At 42.5% G+C, this 19,881-nt stretch overlaps 1 protein-coding gene across 4 annotated transcripts in view; it reads left to right on the top strand.

Annotated features, from left to right (window-relative positions):
* The window catches only part of phkb (phosphorylase kinase, beta), a 318,068-nt gene that overhangs the window by 234,096 nt on the left and 64,091 nt on the right, over positions 1-19,881 (top strand). For all 4 annotated transcript variants that reach the window (XM_034185351.1, XM_034185355.1, XM_034185336.1 and 1 more), the window contains 2 exons: positions 10,744-10,799; positions 12,568-12,661. In XM_034185351.1, the coding sequence (XP_034041242.1) occupies positions 10,744-10,799; positions 12,568-12,661 (150 nt within the window). The remainder of the gene's footprint in view (positions 1-10,743; positions 10,800-12,567; positions 12,662-19,881) is intronic.

The following is a 19,881-nucleotide window of genomic DNA, read 5'->3' on the forward strand; positions in this document are numbered from 1 at the left end:
GTGCATTGTGGAAAAATGTAAAAATACAATTTAATAAAAACTACACCTTTCAGTTATTTTTTTTTTTCAAAAGTTGAGTCAAGTGATTTTTTTTTTTATGTATTTATTATTGTTCCTCAATTTCACTTAGCATAGAATTGTAGAAGTAAAACGAGGACGTTTAGCAGAATAGTCATTGAATGTTTTAGCTGTTACACTTATTATTAGTATTAGTAGCAGTACATGCAAAATGTTTTCAAAGTGGACATTTACTCTCTGGGCTTACACTGCGAGTTTTGGCCCTTTTTCAGCCGATTTTTCACTCGTGCAAGAATTTTTGGGATCGCACAGAGTTTCAGCTTTGTGCGTCCTGCATCGTGCAGTCTACATGGAGTAATGAGCTGCGTTTAACATCTCACGACCACCTCCCGAAGGGGAATCATATGGTCGGATGAAAATCAAACCTGTTTGATATTTTGGTCGGCCACCGTGACTTGTGAGGGTTCCGCGCTGTTGAAGCAGCACTACAAGCATCTACGCTCAGATTACCTCATGCACTGTCCATGAGCAAACACCGGAGAGAGCAAACAGTAATCTCATGTAAAGTCTTGTGGGGTTTTTTTTTATTGCATTCCCTCGCAATAACCTAATATCATATTAAAGTTCATGCCCATCAGCGCACACAGTGAGTGGAATCAAGTGGGGGGAGACTGAACGTAAATGCGCGCACACACACAGCAGACAACAGGATTTACGACAGATGAGCACAGCTGTAAGACTCCGTATGAAATATAGTTTATTTATACAACAGTGTAAGTAGCAACACCTGTTATGAATGTTTATGTTTTCTTTTTTTTACCGTCCTCTTGTGAATCATGTTACTCTCTGCTGTGTGTTCGCGCGTGCATATGCGTTCAGTGTCCCCCACCTGATTTCACTCACTGTGTGCACTGATAGGCATGAAATAAATTTTTTTTTAAAAAGAAAAAAAAACTTCTGTTACGTTTTGCTTCTGGAAACACGAGCCCGACGTGTGGTTTTTGAACATACAATGTGAGCAGTCAGATTGCATCAGAGCATCGGGCCATACAGTGTGAGACCATGAATCGTGCGCTCTGAACTTTTAAACCCTGCGGTTTTGTCGCACAGTTTGAGCTGGAGCCAAGTACAACGAATGAAAATATCGTACAGTGTATGCCCAGCGGGGGTTGGGCGGGGGTGTGGGTGTGGGGCACAGCTGTTCCCAACCCTCTCTCCTCACTGCCTGAAATAAGGGGCCATGTGCACCATGTGATGGGTTCTCAGATGTAAATGGTTCTAAGTGAAGCAGAATAAATTAAAGCAAGTCAAAATTTGTAATCTACGATAGGAGCCACAATCAGTTTAAGTTAAATACAATGCAAATGTCATATTTCATTATTTTATATTTCATGTCCTTTGATGTTATGCATAGGACATGAAAAATGTTTAAAAGGCTAAAAACACATTGGTGTTGGATTGAGTTAAAGCCACTCCACCGACAAAGGAGGAAACAGTCTTTAATCTGAAAAATAAACTGTTAATTTCTGAATGTAACAGCAGTTAGAACCCAAGAAGATTTATTATTTTAATCACTGTTCTGCTTTTCAGACTTTTTTCTCTTTTTTCAATTTTGCACTGAAATTTGAGACTGAGCGCAGCTGCCGTCATTTAACACACACACAGAGCCACAGGCAGTTTAAGTAAATGGCGATCTGTTTTAAAAATTTATGCATCAGCATTTAACATTTGTGCTCTGTGCTGAATGTGTGTGTCTGTTCACTCTGGCACTACACAGAAAACGAGGTGAGGTTGAATGTGCACAATTAGAGAATCAGTTTCATTTATCCTAAAACGTTTGATCAGAAAAATGTTTCTGCTGCCACCAGAACATCACTAAAATACATAGATTTTTGACCACATTTCAATCAAAATGCAGCTGAAAATTACGTAATTTGCCATGTTTGGCAAGTGAGAGGTGTAAAGCACTACTCCGACAGCAGTGTTCGCTTGTCAGTGTCAAGCTGGCAAGTGGTACTGTCGAGCCCTGATATGCTGTACAGTAAATGCAGTTTATGTGTGGCTTCAATAAATAAAGAAAGGTATAGTGCATCTGGAAAGTATTCACAGCACTTCACTTTTTCCACATTTTATGTTACAGCCTTTTTCCAAAATGGGGTAAATTCCCCTTAAAATTCTACTCACAACACCCCATAATGACAACATGAAAAAGTTTTTTTTTTTTTTATTGATTCCAAATTTATAAATAAAAAACCCCTAAGAAATCACATTTACATAAGTATTCACACCCTTTTGTCTATCAGGATTGGCAGGTTTCAAGCAGGCTGGACACAAATGCAGGACGCAGGTACACAGCTCAGTGGAGTTAAAGCGTTTACTTGGATTGTTAGCTGGGGTCGGTACACAGATCCAAAAAAAGCAACAGTAACAAAATCGTCAGGCTTAGGCGTGGTTGAGGTACACAGGCAGGTGATCAAAAACACGATGAAGCATTCAAGGCAAGGCAACAAAACACAAGGAACTGAGCTGGAAAGAGGCACAAGGCACATCGATATGGCGAGAGACAAAGGCAAATAGTGAGGCTTATAAAGCACCCAGGTGATGACTGCAAATCAAGAACAGGTGTGTGGAGAAGCTCCCAGAACCAGGGTGTGGCCAGACAGAGAGAAACGCCCACCACAAGAGAGAGAGAAAAGAAAGAGCAGGACAGCGAAAACCTAAGCAGAAAGACAGAGCAAGAGAAAGACAGATCACAAAGGCAAACCAAACAGTTAAACAGACCACAACCTAAACTGATCAAAAACCTGACCTGGCAATACTTTGTTGATGCATCTTTGGCAGTAATTACAGCCTCAAGGCTTCATTTTTTCTCAATTTCAATTTATTTTTATTTATGTAGCGCCAAATCACAACAAAGTAGTCCTGCACTCTAAGAACGCAAAGCCCAGGCCGGTACATAGGGTTTAATTAGGTCAGCTAAAGCCCCGTTTACACATAGACGATAAGAGCTCCCGGAAGCGTCCCGGAAGAGTTTTTGGCTCCTCCGGGCCATCTTAGGGATCAAACGCCGTTGTTAACGCCGGTGCTAGGGGGCGTGGCTTACTTCCGGCTTCACCGGGAATCATCGAAAAAATGATTCAACATGTCGAATAATTCCGGGAGCGCTCCCGGAGAATTCGCGTGACGACGGAGACAACGTGAACAATGGCGTTTGATACTTTTTAATCGCCGTGTCATCCCTCCCCTTCCTGTAGTGCTGCAGTTTACACCGCCGTAATTGGCGGCCGGCATTGTATCCCTAATCAGCGGCATATAAAACGGCGATAGAGCCCACATCGGCGTACACAACGACGTTTTAACCGGCGACAGAGGCAGACAAAACCGCGGCGCTAGTGAACAGTACGCCGTTCTAAATGCCACCTCCCAGTAGCAGAGGGGAGGCCTGTGGTGGAGACAGAGGAGCAACATGTTGAGGAGGGGGAAAAGGATGAAGAAAAGGCTGAGAATGATTCCCCTCCCCCTGCAGTGACTGAGACATGTATTCCTGCTGCTCCACCTGCTCCAGCTCTTGAACCAGGTGGATCCAGAGAGCAGTCTGCTGGGGAGGAAGTGCACATACACCTCGACCAAGTTCCAGCATGGTGCCTGTTGCCTCTTGCAAGGCCTCAGCTTCATCAGTGCCCATGGGCATGTCCATGTCAAAGTTTTCTTGGTCAAAGAAGTCCATGGTGCTCCTTTTACAGCTCTGCTAGCAACTCCAGAATGATGAAAATGTGTGCAGAACCAGCCTATTATACTGGATACTCTGGGGACAGTGCCTAATATGCAAATGATCCTGGAGTAACGCAGGATTTACCCTGTTTGCCTGGGTAAAAACCTGAGTATTAACCAACGGTACACAGGGCATTATCTGCGGCAGCAGAACACCGCCGTTCTCACCCGCATCTTAATCTGCGATTGTAAGGGATAGAACTGGGTATTAACCCCCGTTGCCTGACGTGTCAAAACATTGCTTTATTCGGCGGATTTAGCGGCGTTTTATCTGCCTATTTGCAGATAGTACGGTGGTCAAAATGCCGGCAAAGTGCTCCACCCCTTTCCACTGCGAAAACAGTTCTACGTACTACCCGCCGACTAAACCGTCTATGTGTAAACGGGGCTTAAGTAGGGAGGTGCCAGTCCGTGAACAATTTTATAGACTAGTAGCAGAACCTTAAAATCTGATCTCACAGGGACAGGAAGCCAGAGAAGAGATGCCAAAATGGGTGTAATGTGGTCAAACGTTCTGCTTCCATTTATGGATAATGGAGGCCACTGTGCTCATTGGGACCTTTGAAAGCAACAGAAATGTTTCTGTATCCTTCCCACATTTGTGCCTTGAGACAATCCTGTCTCGGAGGTCGACAAATTCCTTTGACTTCATGCTTGGTTTGTGCTCTGGCATGTTGTGTGGGCTGCTGAAGAGGAGGTACTGCTGGCCCACCACCACCAGAGGGCACCCTGCCTGGAGTGCGGGCTCCAGGCACCAGAGGGCGCTGCCGCCTCACAGGAGCAGCCGGGGTGACAGCTGACACTCATCACCTGTGACAGCTGTCACCACTCATCTGATCTGCATCGGTATATCAGCAAGACGTCATCTCCACCTCTTTGCCGAGATATCGTTCTACCTGAAAGGTAATATCCTCAGCCTGACTGCTTGATAGAAAGCCTTTTTGTTGTGATTTTTGTGAGTGATAACAGACTTTTTCTCCAACGAGAGGTGGAGGTAGCTTCCCTGCCGTGCAGATTGCTGGGTGCAGACGCACCCACGTTTAATTGTGTTTTTGTTCCTCGCCAGCAGTACCAGGTCCGACACGCGGAGGCAGTGGCCACCTGGGAGTTCGGGACTTGGCGGCTCCAGTATTCCCGGGGTCTGGTGGCGGAGGAAATCGTGTGGTTCCGGTTCTGCTTTGGACAGGCGTCTCCTATCTTCGAGCCTGCCCACACGACACCTTGTAATTTGACCTTTGATCTATTGTGGAATCTGTTGTGTTTGTTGTGCACGTTCGCAACAGTAAAGTGTTGTTATTTGACCTATTCTATTGTCCGTTCATTTGCGCCCCCTGTTGTGGGTCCGTGTACTTACACTTTCCCAACATGGCATGCACTGTAAACTGTGGGATGTTATATGTAGGCAGGTGTGAGACTTTCCAAATAATGTACAATCAACTGAATTTACTCCAGGTGGATTCCAACTTTGCTGTAGAAACATCTCAAGGATGATCAGTGGAAACAGGATGCACCTGAGCTCAATTTTGAGCTTCATGGCAGCAGCTGTGAATACTTATGTATATGTGATTTCTTAGATTTTTTATTTTTAATAAATTTGCAAAAATTAAAAAAAAAACTTGTTTCACATTGTCATTATGGGGTGTTGTGTGTAAAATGTTGGGTGGGGGAATTGCATCCATTTTGGAATGAGGCTGTAACATAAAATAACATTGAAAAAGTGAAGTGCTGTGAATGCTTCCATATGCACTCTAGTCGAGCTGCTGAAAGCCACCTCCACAGTGACATTTACCTCTGCTTAATGTAGTATACATATACTCAACAAAAATATAAACGCAACACTTTTGGTTTTGCTCCCATTTTGTATGAGATGAACTCAAAGATCTAAAACCTTTTCCACATACACAATATCACCATTTCCCTCAAATATTGTTCACAAACCAGTCTAAATTTGTGATAGTGAGCACTTCTCCTTTGCTGAGATAATCCATCCCACCTCACAGGTGTGCCATATCAAGATGCTGATTAGACACCATGATTAGTGCACAGGTGTGCCTTAGACTGCCCACAATAAAGGCCACTCTGAAAGGTGCAGTTTTATCACACAGCACAATGCCACAGATGTCGCAAGATTTGAGGGAGCGTACAATTGGCATGCTGACAGCAGGAATGTCAACCAGAGCTGTTGCTCATGTATTGAATGTTCATTTCTCTACCATAAGCCATCTCCAAAGGCGTTTCAGAGAATTTGGCAGTACATCCAACCAGCCTTACAACCGCAGACCACGTGTAACCACACCAGCCCAGGACCTCCACATCCAGCATGTTCACCTCCAAGATCGTCTGAGACCAGCCACTCGGACAGCTGCTGAAACAATCGGTTTGCATAACCAAAGAATTTCTGCACAAACTGTCAGAAACCGTCTCAGGGAAACTCATCTGCATGCTCGTCGTCCTCATCGGGGTCTCGACCTGACTCCAGTTCATCGTCGTAACCGACTTGAGTGGGCAAATGCTCACATTCGCTGGTGTTTGGCACGTTGGAGAGGTGTTCTCTTCACGGATGAATCCCGGTTCACACTGTCCAGGGCAGATGGCAGACAGCGTGTGTGGCGTCGTGTGGGTGAGCGGTTTTCTGATGTCATTGTTGTGGATCGAGTGGCCCATGGTGGCGGTGGGGTTATGGTATGGGCAGGCGTCTGTTATGGACGAAGAACACAGGTGCATTTTATTGATGGCATTTTGAATGCACAGAGATACCGTGACGAGATCCTGAGGCCCATTGTTGTGCCATACATCCAAGAACATCACCTCATGTTGCAGCAGGATAATGCACAGCCCCATGTTGCAAGGATCTGTACACAATTCTTGGAAGCTGAAAATGTCCCAGTTCTTGCATGGCCGGCATACTCGCCGGACATGTCACCCATTGAGCATGTTTGGGATGCTCTGGACCGGCGTATATGACAGCGTGTACCAGTTCCTGTCAATATCCAGCAACTTCGCACAGCCATTGAAGAGGAGTGGACCAACATTCCACAGGCCACAATTGACAACCTGATCAACTCTATGCGAAGGAGATGTGTTGCACTGCATGAGGCAAATGGTGGTCACACCAGATACTGACTGGTATCCCCCCCCAATAAAACAAAACTGCACCTTTCAGAGTGGCCTTTTATTGTGGGCAGTCTAAGGCACACCTGTGCACTAATCATTGTGTCTAATCAGCATCTTGATATGGCACACTTGTGAGGTGGGATGGATTATCTCAGCAAAGAAGTGCTCACTATCACAGATTTAGACTGGTTTGTGAACAATATTTGATGGAAATGGTGATATTGTGTATGTGGAAAAAGTTTTAGATCTTTGAGTTCATCTCATACAAAATGGGAGCAAAACCAAAAGTGTTGCGTTTATATTTTTGTTGAGTGTACAAGGAAGACATAAAATGACTAAGAACTGATCTTTAGGTAATTTTAGCACGTAAAACACTTAAGTGTACACTTAAATCAGACTTGTAAACACCGGTCACAAAGACACAACTCAACTAAATTGAAACAGAAATGAAAAAAAAAAGTGACTTGCCGAATCAAGATGATGGTGAATGACATATATGCTCTTCCAAAGATGCACAGCTCCAGTTCTTGCTTTTGAAGGTCTTCTTTTTTAACCCCCTCACCCCAAACATGCAGTGTCTCTTCCCAGCATTGCTACATTCTTCTTTACATATAATTCCATCAGCATTTGTCATGCAAAAAAGTGTAATGGATCTTTTTCAGTGTTTTCCATCAATGCACCAGTCTGCAGACAACCTAAATAGCTTTGAAATTACTGCAGAGAGCACTCTTTTGCCTTCTCTCAGCTGTCATCTTTCCTTTTGTCTCTGGCTCTGCATTTGTACTGTAGGTGGTTTTAGTAATGTGTTGTACCTCATACAAGGATCTGGAACGGTTGTTAAATTGCTTCACTATTTAAATGGATAAATCTTTGGTCAGAGACTTTTTAAATGTTATTGACTATTTTAGGGCCCTATCTTGAAGGCATGTACATAATGCATGTGCAGGTGAAGTTGATGTGTGTGTCCACCAACACATTGCTATCTACGCGGTGGGAAATATCAATCTAATCCAACGTGCTGAATGCCGAAGGGTTTGGTTATGTCACCTAATTAACATTGGTGTGTTGTGGATGGAACACAAAATCAACCAATCGGTACCAAGTTGCTGTTGCTGTTGAGCAGGTACACTGAGAACTGTAAGGGAACATTTTTGCCCACAGCAGACAAAGGTACCACAAAATGCAGGACGGGGGGGGGGGGGGGCGTTATTCATTTTCTCTTTAAAGTCAAGTTCTAAACTACAAACAATATAATCATATAATCAAACAAAAATACACAACTGATGTCACATTTAAGCCTGGATACAGCACTGATTGATTGGACGCATGGCCATACAGCTTCTGAATCGATAACATGTAATCTGTTCAGACAGTTTTTCTTTGCAGCTTGTGAATAAAAACAAGTTAAGCATTTAAATTACGACATTTCTGTCCCTAGAATAAGCTAAGTGTGGCTGGACTTGCTAACATTGACCCTTCTCAGTCTTCACATTCATGAATGTATCCCTCTGAGCTTGTCTGAAAAAATCACTGTGCCAGGGATGCTGCTGCTGCCTGGAGCCGAAACCGAGTCGTGGTGTGCAAATGTTTGTGTTTGCCTTCAACAATCCAGCTTTTGTGAAAAACAAGACTTGCTGGGAAATTCTGACAGTGTTGCTCAGAGAGTCTTCATCAGATGTCAACGTCTGTGTTTGTTTCCATAGCAACACAGTGACCAGGTTAAGGGTTTTTTTTTTGTGGTTTTTTTTTGCAAGAGTAATCTGTGGCATTTAACCCTTTTCCTAGAGACCTTCTGTCCTGCATATTTTACTTTACCCACATCTAATTTGCTAAAATACAGTATGCTTGCATTGATGCTGTGTCTGCCTCATTATTGGCTGTACAATATATGCCATCCATTCGGCCACATGTTTTCTCTTTGGTGCAGCTGAAAAGTTTGTCTGACCACTTCCCAACCAACTTAAGTGTTGTTTCATAGCCTCTCATGATTGGTTTGCACTCCAACACAATGCTTGTCGGAAATGGAATGCAAAGTACTTTACACTGATGCCTCACATTCACCCATTCAGAAACACAGATGTGAGGGTGCTATCATCCAAGGCTGGGCAGAGGTGCTTGGTGAAGTCATTATCTTTGCAGAAGTGTTTTGAATCCTGGTGTTTCCTCTCTTAGAATATGTTCATGAGACTTGGATGATAACCAATGATCTAGGACAACAGCTGGATGTCTTCAGTACCTGGTTTCTTTGAAGGCTCTTTGGGTACAGCTGGAATGTCTGTGTAAAAAAGTACAGTTGTATGCAAAAGTTTGGGCACCCCTGATAATTTTCATGATTTTCCTTTATAAATCATTGGTTGTCTGGATCAGAAATTTCAGTTAAATATATCATATAGCAGACGAACACACTGATATTTGAGAAGTGAAATAAAGTTTCTAGTATTTACAGAAAGTGTGCAATAATTATTTAAACAGGTAGGTGCATAAATTTGGGCAGCCTTGTCATTTTATTGATTTGAATACATTTAGCACTAATTATTGGAACACAGAATTGGTTTGGTAAGCTCACTTACTCTTGACCTCCTTACACAGGTGAATCCAATCATGAGAAATGATATTTAAGGTGGCCAATTGCAAATGTTTCTCCTCTTTGCATCTCTTCTAATGAGTGGCAACATGGGAGCCTCTAAACAAATCTCAAATGATGTGAAAACAAAGATGAACAGCAGAGGAACAAGTACAACGTTCTGGAATGGCCATCTCAGTCCCCAGACCTGAATATTATTGAAAATCTGTGGTGTGATTTTAAGTGGGCTGTCCATGCTCGGAAACCAACAAACCTGGGATGTTTTGTAAAGAAGAATGGTCAAAAATACCTTCAACCAAAATCCACTGGAAGCTATAGGAAACGTTAACGGCTGTTATTTCTGCAAAAAGGAGGATCTACTAAATATTGATATATTTTTTTCTGTTGGGGTGCCCAAATTTATGCACCTGCCTAATTTTGTTTAAAGAATTATTGCACACTTTCTGTAAATACTATAAACTTCATTTCACTTCTCAAATATCACTGTGTTTGTCTGCTATGTGATATATTTAACTGAAACTGCTGATCCAAACAACCAATGATTTATAAAGTAAAATCATGGAAATCATCAGGGGTCCCCGAACCTTTACATACCACTGTAATTACTTAGGTAGACTCAAATGAGGAGTATCGCTTGCATTTGAGGGAACATCAGCTGTGACATTTTGGCAAAGTGGCACATTCCTCTGTGCATAATCAGTCATGCAGGTGATTCAGTGTTGAGGACCCCAGCAGCTGGAAAAGCCAAAGGGGATGCTCATGATTACTTTTGACAGGTGTGGATGGATTGGTTGTCTGCCTGAGCGGTTGTCATCCAGGACCCAAGGTGGTTCCATGGGGTGGTGGATGCGGTGACACATATCACCCGTACATGCTCCCAGACTTGACTTGTAAATTCCCAAAAGTCATCCATGGTTAAGTAAATGAAAATACAGTCCTGTTGTACCTTGCAACTCACTGTGCACTCAGATTACATGCTTTAAAGTGGAGTGGGACATAGGAGGATTTTGTTCCAAGAAAACATAAAAATGAGCCTTCAATCTGCTGTATGCTTTCTACCAAACTGTAGCAGCAATTTCACAACTTCTTTTTAATAAAATGTTAGTTAGTAGTATTAAAACTAATGGAGTCACTTGGAAGAGTAACAAAATATCCAGTTGCTGCAGAGTAAATATGTAAATATCTACTACTGGGATGAGGACATTCATCGACCTCTATTAGAAAGAAGTCTGACTGTTCTTCTGTTTCTCTCACAGGGTCCAATAGAGAATGATACTGTGATTCATGTGGCCCTGATCGCTGAAAGCCAGAGGTATTGTGCTGATCTTCTTAATATGTGTCATGTCGTGAAGTTGGGTTATTTCCTGTTCTTCTGCATTCATATCAGTCAGTTCTCTATGATCAGAGCCTGACTGATTTAGGTTTTTGGCCAGCTGATACAATATAGATGTTAGATCATGACAAATTTATGATATATACATAAAAAAAATGGCATTGATTCCCAACATTTTGTTATTAAAGGTGAACTGAGTAACATTTTAACCTTATTTTTACAGTTTGGGAGTAATTATAATCGTTAAATAAGTTGTTTTGGTTGTTTTGGAGAGAATGGTGGCTCTCTCTCCCCCCCCCACCAAGGGTCTTGTTGCAGAAAACCAGCTTTGCAACTTCAGGGACACTGAGCCAGTCTCCTTAGAACAAGAGCTGGATGTCACGAGAAACAGAACTGCTTCACAGCAATACAACACATACACGCCCTTCTGTTGAGGCACCGTGAACTGTTTCATGATTAAAGGGGAACTAAGTAACGTTTGAGCTAGTGGTTATAAGAACAAGCCAATGGAGACTTTATTCATTATGTGTTCATAGTCATGACAGAGTCAGTGAAAAAGTAAAACAACAACAAAAAAAAGTTGCCTGAGGAAGCAAAAAAAAAAGCATGTGACCAGATGTGGATTCACACACGGGTCAACCCCCAGTGGGCTTTCTTCGAATAGCAGAGCTGAAAAGTAAAGAAGTATGAAAAACAGATCTAGACCTGTCTTCCTGCTGCTGGGGGAAGCTATCGAGCAGTGTTTGCAATGGTTTGAAAGCATGGCATCATATTTCCTCACTGCTCGTGCACGTTGCTCACAGCGTGTCCTCAGAGAGAGAGCGAAAGAGAAACACAGAGAGAGAGTCGCAAAAAGAGGCAAAGAGAGGGAAAGATCCGCTGAGCTAAACTCTGTTCTCTTTGTATTTCTGCAGATTGTGCTTTCTTTACATGGTTCCATGGATTGTGAAAAACAAATGCACGTGGACAGTAGTGGGGGGTGGTGGTGGGGGGCAGCAAGTTTTTACAACAGTTTTGTGACTTGTGTACTCCTGAGCTGTAAGGGGAACTCTGTAGAGAAGAATGCAACCAAAAAATAGCAAAAAACTGACCAAAGTTACATAGTTCTTCTTTAAACTGTAATAACCAAGAAATATAATTCAGACTTGGTATTTAGAGCTTAAACATGAACTTAAGCAGCAACCAGCCATCGTAGGTCATGTTGCTGTTACACTGCCTTCACACAGTTTGGCAGTTGCCATGTCATTTTGCTTAGCATTCGTATAAAATTGACTTAAGTATTTTGGTCCTGCTTATGGTGCGTTTACACATAAGCAAGACACGTTACGAATGTCATTTTTCTTGCATTAGTGACACTTTCCTGACATTCTTAACATGACTTAACGCACCTGAATAGGTTTCTTAATAGTGCGTGTTGGTGTGTGATATTCTTTACTGATTTTAAAAAAGGTAGTAATTTACATGGGTTCTAAGGTAGCGACTACTGTAGAAACCCAGTAAATCTGTGAGAGAATAAAGCATTTGAAAAAAAATTAATCACTTTTCTCCACAAATTTAAAAGACATAAATTGCACCCTTGGATTAATCTTTGGTGTGGATTTATTTCTTGAGGCTAGTAGGATGTTTTTCTGTCTTTGTGATTTCAGGCTGGGTGCAGCTTATATCATTCATAGTGAAGATTGCATTGGTGTAACTGCTAAAATGCCAAAAATTGTGTATTGTCTTTTTGTACTTTGTGTGTTTGCAGACTGCAGGTGTTTCTGAACACATATGGCATTCAAACCCAAACACCTCAACAGGTGGAGCCCATCCAGATCTGGCCTCAGAAGGAACTGGTCAAGGTAAGGCACACACATATAGAGTGTACAATTGAAGTGTCACTTCTTTCAGCTGCTTCCGTTAGGGAACACCACAACAAATCATCCATCTCCATATCAACCTGTCCTCTATATCTTCCTCTGTCACACCATTTACCTGCTGTCCTCCCTGACCAAATCCATAAATCTCCTCTTTGACCTTCCTCTTCTCCTCTTGCTCGGCAGCTCCATCCTCAGCATCCTTCTCCTGATATAGCCTTCATCTCTCATTGGCACATGTCCAAAGTATCTCAGTCTTGCATCACTTACTTTGTCTCCAAACTGTCCTTATGCTGGTGTTCCTCTGCTACGCTGATTTAAAATCTGGTGCGTTTTTGTCCTTCCTAAGGAAAATAGCTGCATTTTCAACTACCTCATCCACTTCCAGTTCTACCTCCTGTCTTTTTTGTCTGTGTTCCTGCATATAAGCCATACAACATAGCTAGTCTTACTACGTCAAGTCTGGAGATATGCACTGGTGCTGTGTATGCCAACCACTCAGGCAGACTCCAACCCCACTTCTCAAAGGCAACCATCTATCTGCCACAACCAGGTGACAAGTGGGCATCTCTTTGGCCTTCTCCAGCTGCTGGGGTCCTCATCACTTAGACACCTGCGTGCTGGTTTATCCACAGAGAAACTTACCACATGGCCACAAGGTCGCATCTGATGTTCCTTCACAATGAAAGTATTATTTCTCATTTGAGTTTCCCTAAGGGTCCTATCCCACTGGGCTGTGAATGCTTGTGACCAGCATTTGCATGGAAATTCGTGAGATTTCACGGGGATGTCGTGGAGTGGCACCAACACCTCGCATGAGTTGCTAAGTGTCGCCCACACGTCGCTTGAATTACTCAGAAAGCCAGCGTCGCAAAACCCCCCGATTGTAGTCAACTTAGAACGTGCAAGAATCATTGACGAGGGGTTGATGACGGATGAAACTACATTTTGAGTGATTGGAGACAAAAATGAGCATCTGATATTACTCATGGGAGTCACACATGAGCTACGCTGGGAGCACACTAAAATAGCAGAGATGATCGGAGAGAAATGGTGCTTCTGGATGTGGCCGACAGCCACTGCTCAACTGTCCACTGCAGCTGAGATTTTCTTTCCCCCCTTTCTTTTTTCTAAATTAGGACCACAATGGAAAAAAGTCTCATGCTGGTGGGCGTGAGATGTGTGCATTCATGGTCAGCCCACGAGCACAGAGGCGGGATTCGGCCAAGCAGTACATTAGTCCATGGGAAGATGTCATGTGATCATGTAGACTACTGGACATTAGATATATTTCATCATGCTGGCGTGCATGTGACAATATGTGTGTGTGTGTGTGTGTGTGTGTATATATATATATATATATATATATATATATATATACAGTGAGGAAAATAAGTATTTGAACACCCTGCGGTTTTGCAAGTTCTCCCACTTAGAAATCATGGAGGGGTCTGAAATTTTCATCTTAGGTGCATGTCCACTGTGAGAAACATAATCTAAAAAAAAATATTCCGCAAAATCACAATGTATGATTTTTTTAAATAATTTATTTGTATGTTACTGCTGCAAATAAGTATTTGAACACCTACCAACCAGCAAGAATTCTGGCTCACACAGACCTGTTAATTTTTCTTTAAGAAGCCCTCTTATTCTGCACTCTTTACCTGTATTAATTGCACCTGTTTGAACTTGTTATCTGTATAAAAGATGCCTGTTCACACACTCAATCACACTCCAACATGTCCACCATAACAAAGACCAAAGAGCTGTCTAACGACACCAGGGACAAAACTGTAGACCTGCACAAGGCTGGGATGGACTACAGGACAACAGGCAAGCAGCTTGGTAGAAGACAACAACTGTTATGATTATTTATTAGAAAGTGGAAGAAACACAAGATGACTGTCAATCTCCCTCGGTCTGGGATTCCACTTTGTGGGGTAAGGATGATTCTGAGAAAGCTCAGAACTACACAGGTGGACCTGGTCAATGACCTGAAGAGAGCTGGGACCACAGTCACAAAGATTACATTAGTAACACATGATGCTGTCATGGCTTAAAATCCTGCAGGGCAGCAAGGTCCCCCTGCTCAAGCCAGCACATGTCCAGGCCCATTTGAAGTTCACCAGTGACCATCTGGATGATCCAGAGGAGGCATGGGAGAAGGCCATGTGGTCAGATGAGACCAGAGTAGAGCTTTTTGGAATCAACTCCACTTACCATGTTTAGAGGATGAGAACAACCCCAAGAAAACCATCCCAACTGTGAAGCATGGGGGTGGAAACATCATACTCTGGGGGTGCTCTTCTGCAAAGGGGGCAGGACGTCTGCACCGTATTGAAGGGAGGATGGATGGGGTCATGTATTGTGAGATTTTGGCAAACAACCTCCTTCCCTCAGTAAGAGCATTGAAGATGGGTCATGGCTGGGTCTTCCAGCATGACAATGACCCCAAACACACAGCCAGGGCAACTAAGGAGGGGCTCCGTAGGAAGCATTTCAAGGTCCTGGAGTGACCTGGCCAGTCTCCAGAGCTGAACTCAATAGAAAATCTTTGGAGGGAGCTGAAACTCCAAGCCTGAAAGATTTGGAGAAGATCTGTATGGAGGAGTGGACCAAAATCCCTGCTGCAGTGTGTGAAAACTTGGTCAAGAACTACAGGAAACATCTGACCTCTGTAATTGCAAACAAAGGCTACTGTACCAAATATTAACATTGATTTTCACAGGTGTTCAAATACTTATTTGCAGCAGTAACATACAAATAAATTATAAAAAAAAAAAACATACATTGTAATTTCCAGAATTTTTTTTAGATTATGTCTCTCACAGTAGACATGCACCTAAGATGAAAATTTCAGACCCCTCCATGATTTCTAAGTGGGAGAACTTGCAAAATCGCAGGGTGTTCAAATACTTATTTTCCTCACTGTATATATATACACAAACACACACACACACACACACACATATATAATATTATCCTGTTCACAGTTTTCTTCCTGGTGTATTGTTTTTTCTTCTCAGTGGAGGAAAATGGGTTTATTTATTTTTTTATTGTTTTTTATTGTTCTGAGGACAATAGTGGATTTAAGTTTAATAGTCCTGGTCTACGCACACAAGATGTGCTGCACGTGAGTAGGCTGGATGCATCCTGTCTGGCCATGGACAAACTGAACGAACCGGATTTATTGTATTTACTTCTTTGTATTTTTTTATTTATTGTTCTGAGGACAAGAGTGGATTTAAGTTTAATGCTCCTGGTCAGCGCACACTCAACATGTGTGCTTGGACAGTGTACTGACATTTTGCAAGTCTGTGAGTGGCTTTCTACATTTCTTGTGTTTTTAATTATTATTTTATTATTTATTTAGCATTATTTTATTATTATTTACAGTGCTTTTCCTGCCTAAAGTCGGGGGAATTTTCACAGCCTTGTTCACATGTAATTGTCCACATCCATCCTGAGCACTGTGTGCACAAACGTGTCATCATTTTTAGCCACACTAATCACGCTCAACATCCATGAGAGTGCCGTGCAGCATTCACACGCAGATACTTGCACCTGCAAAGACCGTGCCACTGCCACTCGACTTTCGCATTTGTGACACGTGCCATGTCAGTGTCCCTCACATAGTATGTGTGTGCACTGCTTGAGATTTGTGGTCATATAAAGAGGACCAAGTCAGTGAGATTCCACATGAAAAAGTTGCTGCCTTTTCGCATGTTTTCTCGCAATTGTGTGTCTCTGCCTCCTCTCTAACATTCGCGCCCATATACCACCTTAAGTAACCCCCTCATTTGACACAGTGTCATTCCAGTAGTACTCAAGGATCCTTGAAGAAGACATTGTACCAAAGCTATTCAATCATTACCTTAAGTCCCTAGTTAGCGTACAAGTTTTACAACCATACCAAATAAACAAGAAGCGCCAGGACTGTAAAGACTTGGACCTTTGTTCTCCTCCGAAGGTATCAGCAACACCTCTATCCAGTGTCCTCATGACTCCATAAACTCTTTCCAGGTGTCTCATGATCTCAGAGGCAGAGAACCCACTACAGTCTCATAAATGTCCAGTAAAATATGCGTTTTACTTTTGCAGATACTCTTTGATCGCCCATCACTCATCTCCACCCTGTCTGCACTCTCTTCTGCATCATCCTACCACTCTCTCTATTGGTTTGAAGGTGTCAGAATCCCACCCCTCATCCACGTCATGACACATGACTAATGGAACAACTAGGTGATTGCCTATTGCAGTGAAATATGGCAGGGACCTTGTGTGCCCCATGGCCGCTATGATAACCTTGAAGGCCTAAACAGGAACTCTGAACACTAGATGGCTAAGGGACTCTGGTGAAACAAGAAGTCCTCAGAGGCAGATCAGCTGGAGGAGGTGATGGAGGTGATTATTCACCTTCACAACGCAATGAATAAAGGCTGCAGCAGATCGTCAGACCCTATTTAAATTTGTTGACTTTCACCCCTACTCCTTGCAATGTCATCATTCCACTATGCTCCCTCTTATTGTTGCTCCAGCTGACTTTCATTTCCATTCTCTCCAGAGTCTACCTCCATCTCTCCTGGCTCTTCTCAACCGGCTCCCTATTCTGACAACAGATCATAGTGTCATAGTCCATGAAGACTTCTGTCTGGTCTTGTCTGTCAATTTGCCCATCACCATTGCAAACAATGAAGGGCTCAGAGCTGATTATTGACGCAATCTCTCCTCCAGCTTGAACACATCCATCAGTCCTGCAGAAAATGTCACAGCTGTTACCTTGTCCTCAGACGGACAGCAACATTCCAGCTGACTATCATCAAAAATACCTCAGCCAATAACCAGTGAAATCCAAAGGTCATAGAAAATAAATATTTATGGTTTCATTCAGTCTGATTTAATCATGATCATGAAATCAGACCATCTAATCATAGCAGGCAAATTGTTCAGATGGTAACTGGCAAGTAAATGTGAAAAAAAAAAACCTATACTGCACTGACCTCTTCACCCCTTTTTAAAAAAAACATTTTTGGGGTGAAAGTCAACCTGCATCTTGAGAAGGAAGATTGCATGAAGGTGCAAAAGAATTATTAAGATTCATTAACTAAACAAAGTTTAAATTATATTTTATGTTTACAACAAATCTGCTTTTCCATGTGTCTCAACACTGCAAATAATGAATGTTTGAGTTCAATGGTACAAATATTCATTCCATTGAAAGAATGTAGAAACATTCAATATTTGTTTTATATTATGGGAAGACACTTGTGCGCGCGTGTACTATCAAAAAAGACTGTATTTCCTCAGTGCAATGAAAAAAATCATGTCAGACGGCTTACAGTGCATTGGATTTGTTATGTGTGTGCGCCTGCGTTGTTTGTGTGTGTGTGTATGTGCGCAGATGTTTGTAGGTGTGTGTGTAGATGTGTGTGTGCGTAGAGTGCAATGGTACCAAACATATGGAACCAAATTTGCACTCTAAATGGAACCAGATTGCACTCTAAATGCAATACAACACAAATGTGACGAATAATCCATGTCACATGACATACAAAGCAGCAATCAAATGACAAGGATCCACTCAGCATTTATATACAAGCCAGTGTGGAGAGGGGTCAGTACTGTGGTGATGGAATCAAACTTATTGGTCTTGCTTAAACTTTTGCACCTGTCTAAATATCTGTGGGTTATTTGGATTTGAAAGGGTTCTGGGGATTTTTGCTTACAAGCAGATGTAACAGTCAGGTGTGATGCTTGCAGCAAGTCCAACACTGGTGGTAATCACTGTACTATCTATGTTAAATGACACATTTCATCCATATGCTTTGAAATGCCATCTACTCTCTTTCCACTTTCTGTTTGCGAGGAACACTATAACTGTGCTGTTCAGCAGATGCATCCCTCATCTGCATGCTTGTTGTTTGGAGTCTGCTGTTGCCCTGTCATCTGTCTCTCCCCTGTCATTTTCATCACTCAAACTCTGTTCTGTTGAACAGCTGTCATGTCTGTTATGTGGCTTTTATTATCAATGCCACATTGAACAAACAATTTCTCCATCATGTCGTCTCTGCAGGCTTTGTTCCATCTCAGACTTTCTACCTTCTGTTCTCCTGTCGAGCCCACCATGTCTGCTTCTTTGAGCTGACCTACCCTCTCCCTCTGGACCTCCACACTATCCTGCCCTCGTTATGTCTGTTACGCCAAACACCTTCTTTTGCGGCCTAACCTCCTCCTTTGAATCATCACACCCGTTACTTTCCCTTCTCCCCACACCCGTTACTTTCCCTTCTCCCCCTCTGCCTCTTTCTGCTGTGTGGTGCCGAGCGTCTCAGACGGATATGCATTCGTGACTCAGAGCAGGAGATGTGTTGAATATTAAATCCAAAGCCCAGACAGACTTTCCTTCCTCAACAGAATCTGTTTATCTCAGAGTCACTACCATCTCCTGTGCTGCAGGCGGCATTTGCTCGCCTCACCTCGTCCCTCACAGTCTTTTGATTGTGTTGACAACAGCTGCCTGACGATGGGAGAGTGGCAATTACATTTTTGCAATGTGTTATTCCCTACCGTACTCCCGACAGTTTATCCCCGTTCAAATCACTGCTTTTCTCAAAAATAGCCTCCTTTCGCCTTCACTTGTTAATAGCTGTCGCACTCCTTGTTTCATATGACAGCCAACGCGGAACATCTTGTCTCTCACTAGAAAAGCACATAACTGTTGTCAAAAGTGTGTGTGACGTGCACACATTTGCAGTATTCGATTTGTAATGTAGGTTTATGTGTAGGAAAACTGTATGTTGTTTTTTCTTTTTTCATACAGTATCTTGGACTTCGGATCCTGAATGTAAAACACGTCTGTTGATTAAACTCAGACTCTCATTCTGTGACTGTATGCATGTTTATTTTTTCCTTATTTACACTGTCTTTGTTGCAAGTGGAACTTGAATGTGAAACAGGGCTGTTGATTTAGGGATTAAACAGACTGTCTCATTCTGTGACAGTTTGTCTAACTGCTAGAACTACTTGGTTGCTTCAAATACAGCACGATGAAGCAAAATGTCTGCTAGGATCTGATACTATCTCTGCATGGAGCTTGGAATACAGTGCAGTATCAGTGTATTATGATGAAGTGGAAAAATATGGAGTCTGAATCGAATGCGCAATGTCATTATTAATTTTGTTTTTTTTAAACTACATTCTTACTA

This window comes from Thalassophryne amazonica, chromosome 2, assembly GCF_902500255.1.
Source record: "Thalassophryne amazonica chromosome 2, fThaAma1.1, whole genome shotgun sequence".
Classification (NCBI taxonomy): Eukaryota; Metazoa; Chordata; class Actinopteri; order Batrachoidiformes; family Batrachoididae; genus Thalassophryne; species Thalassophryne amazonica.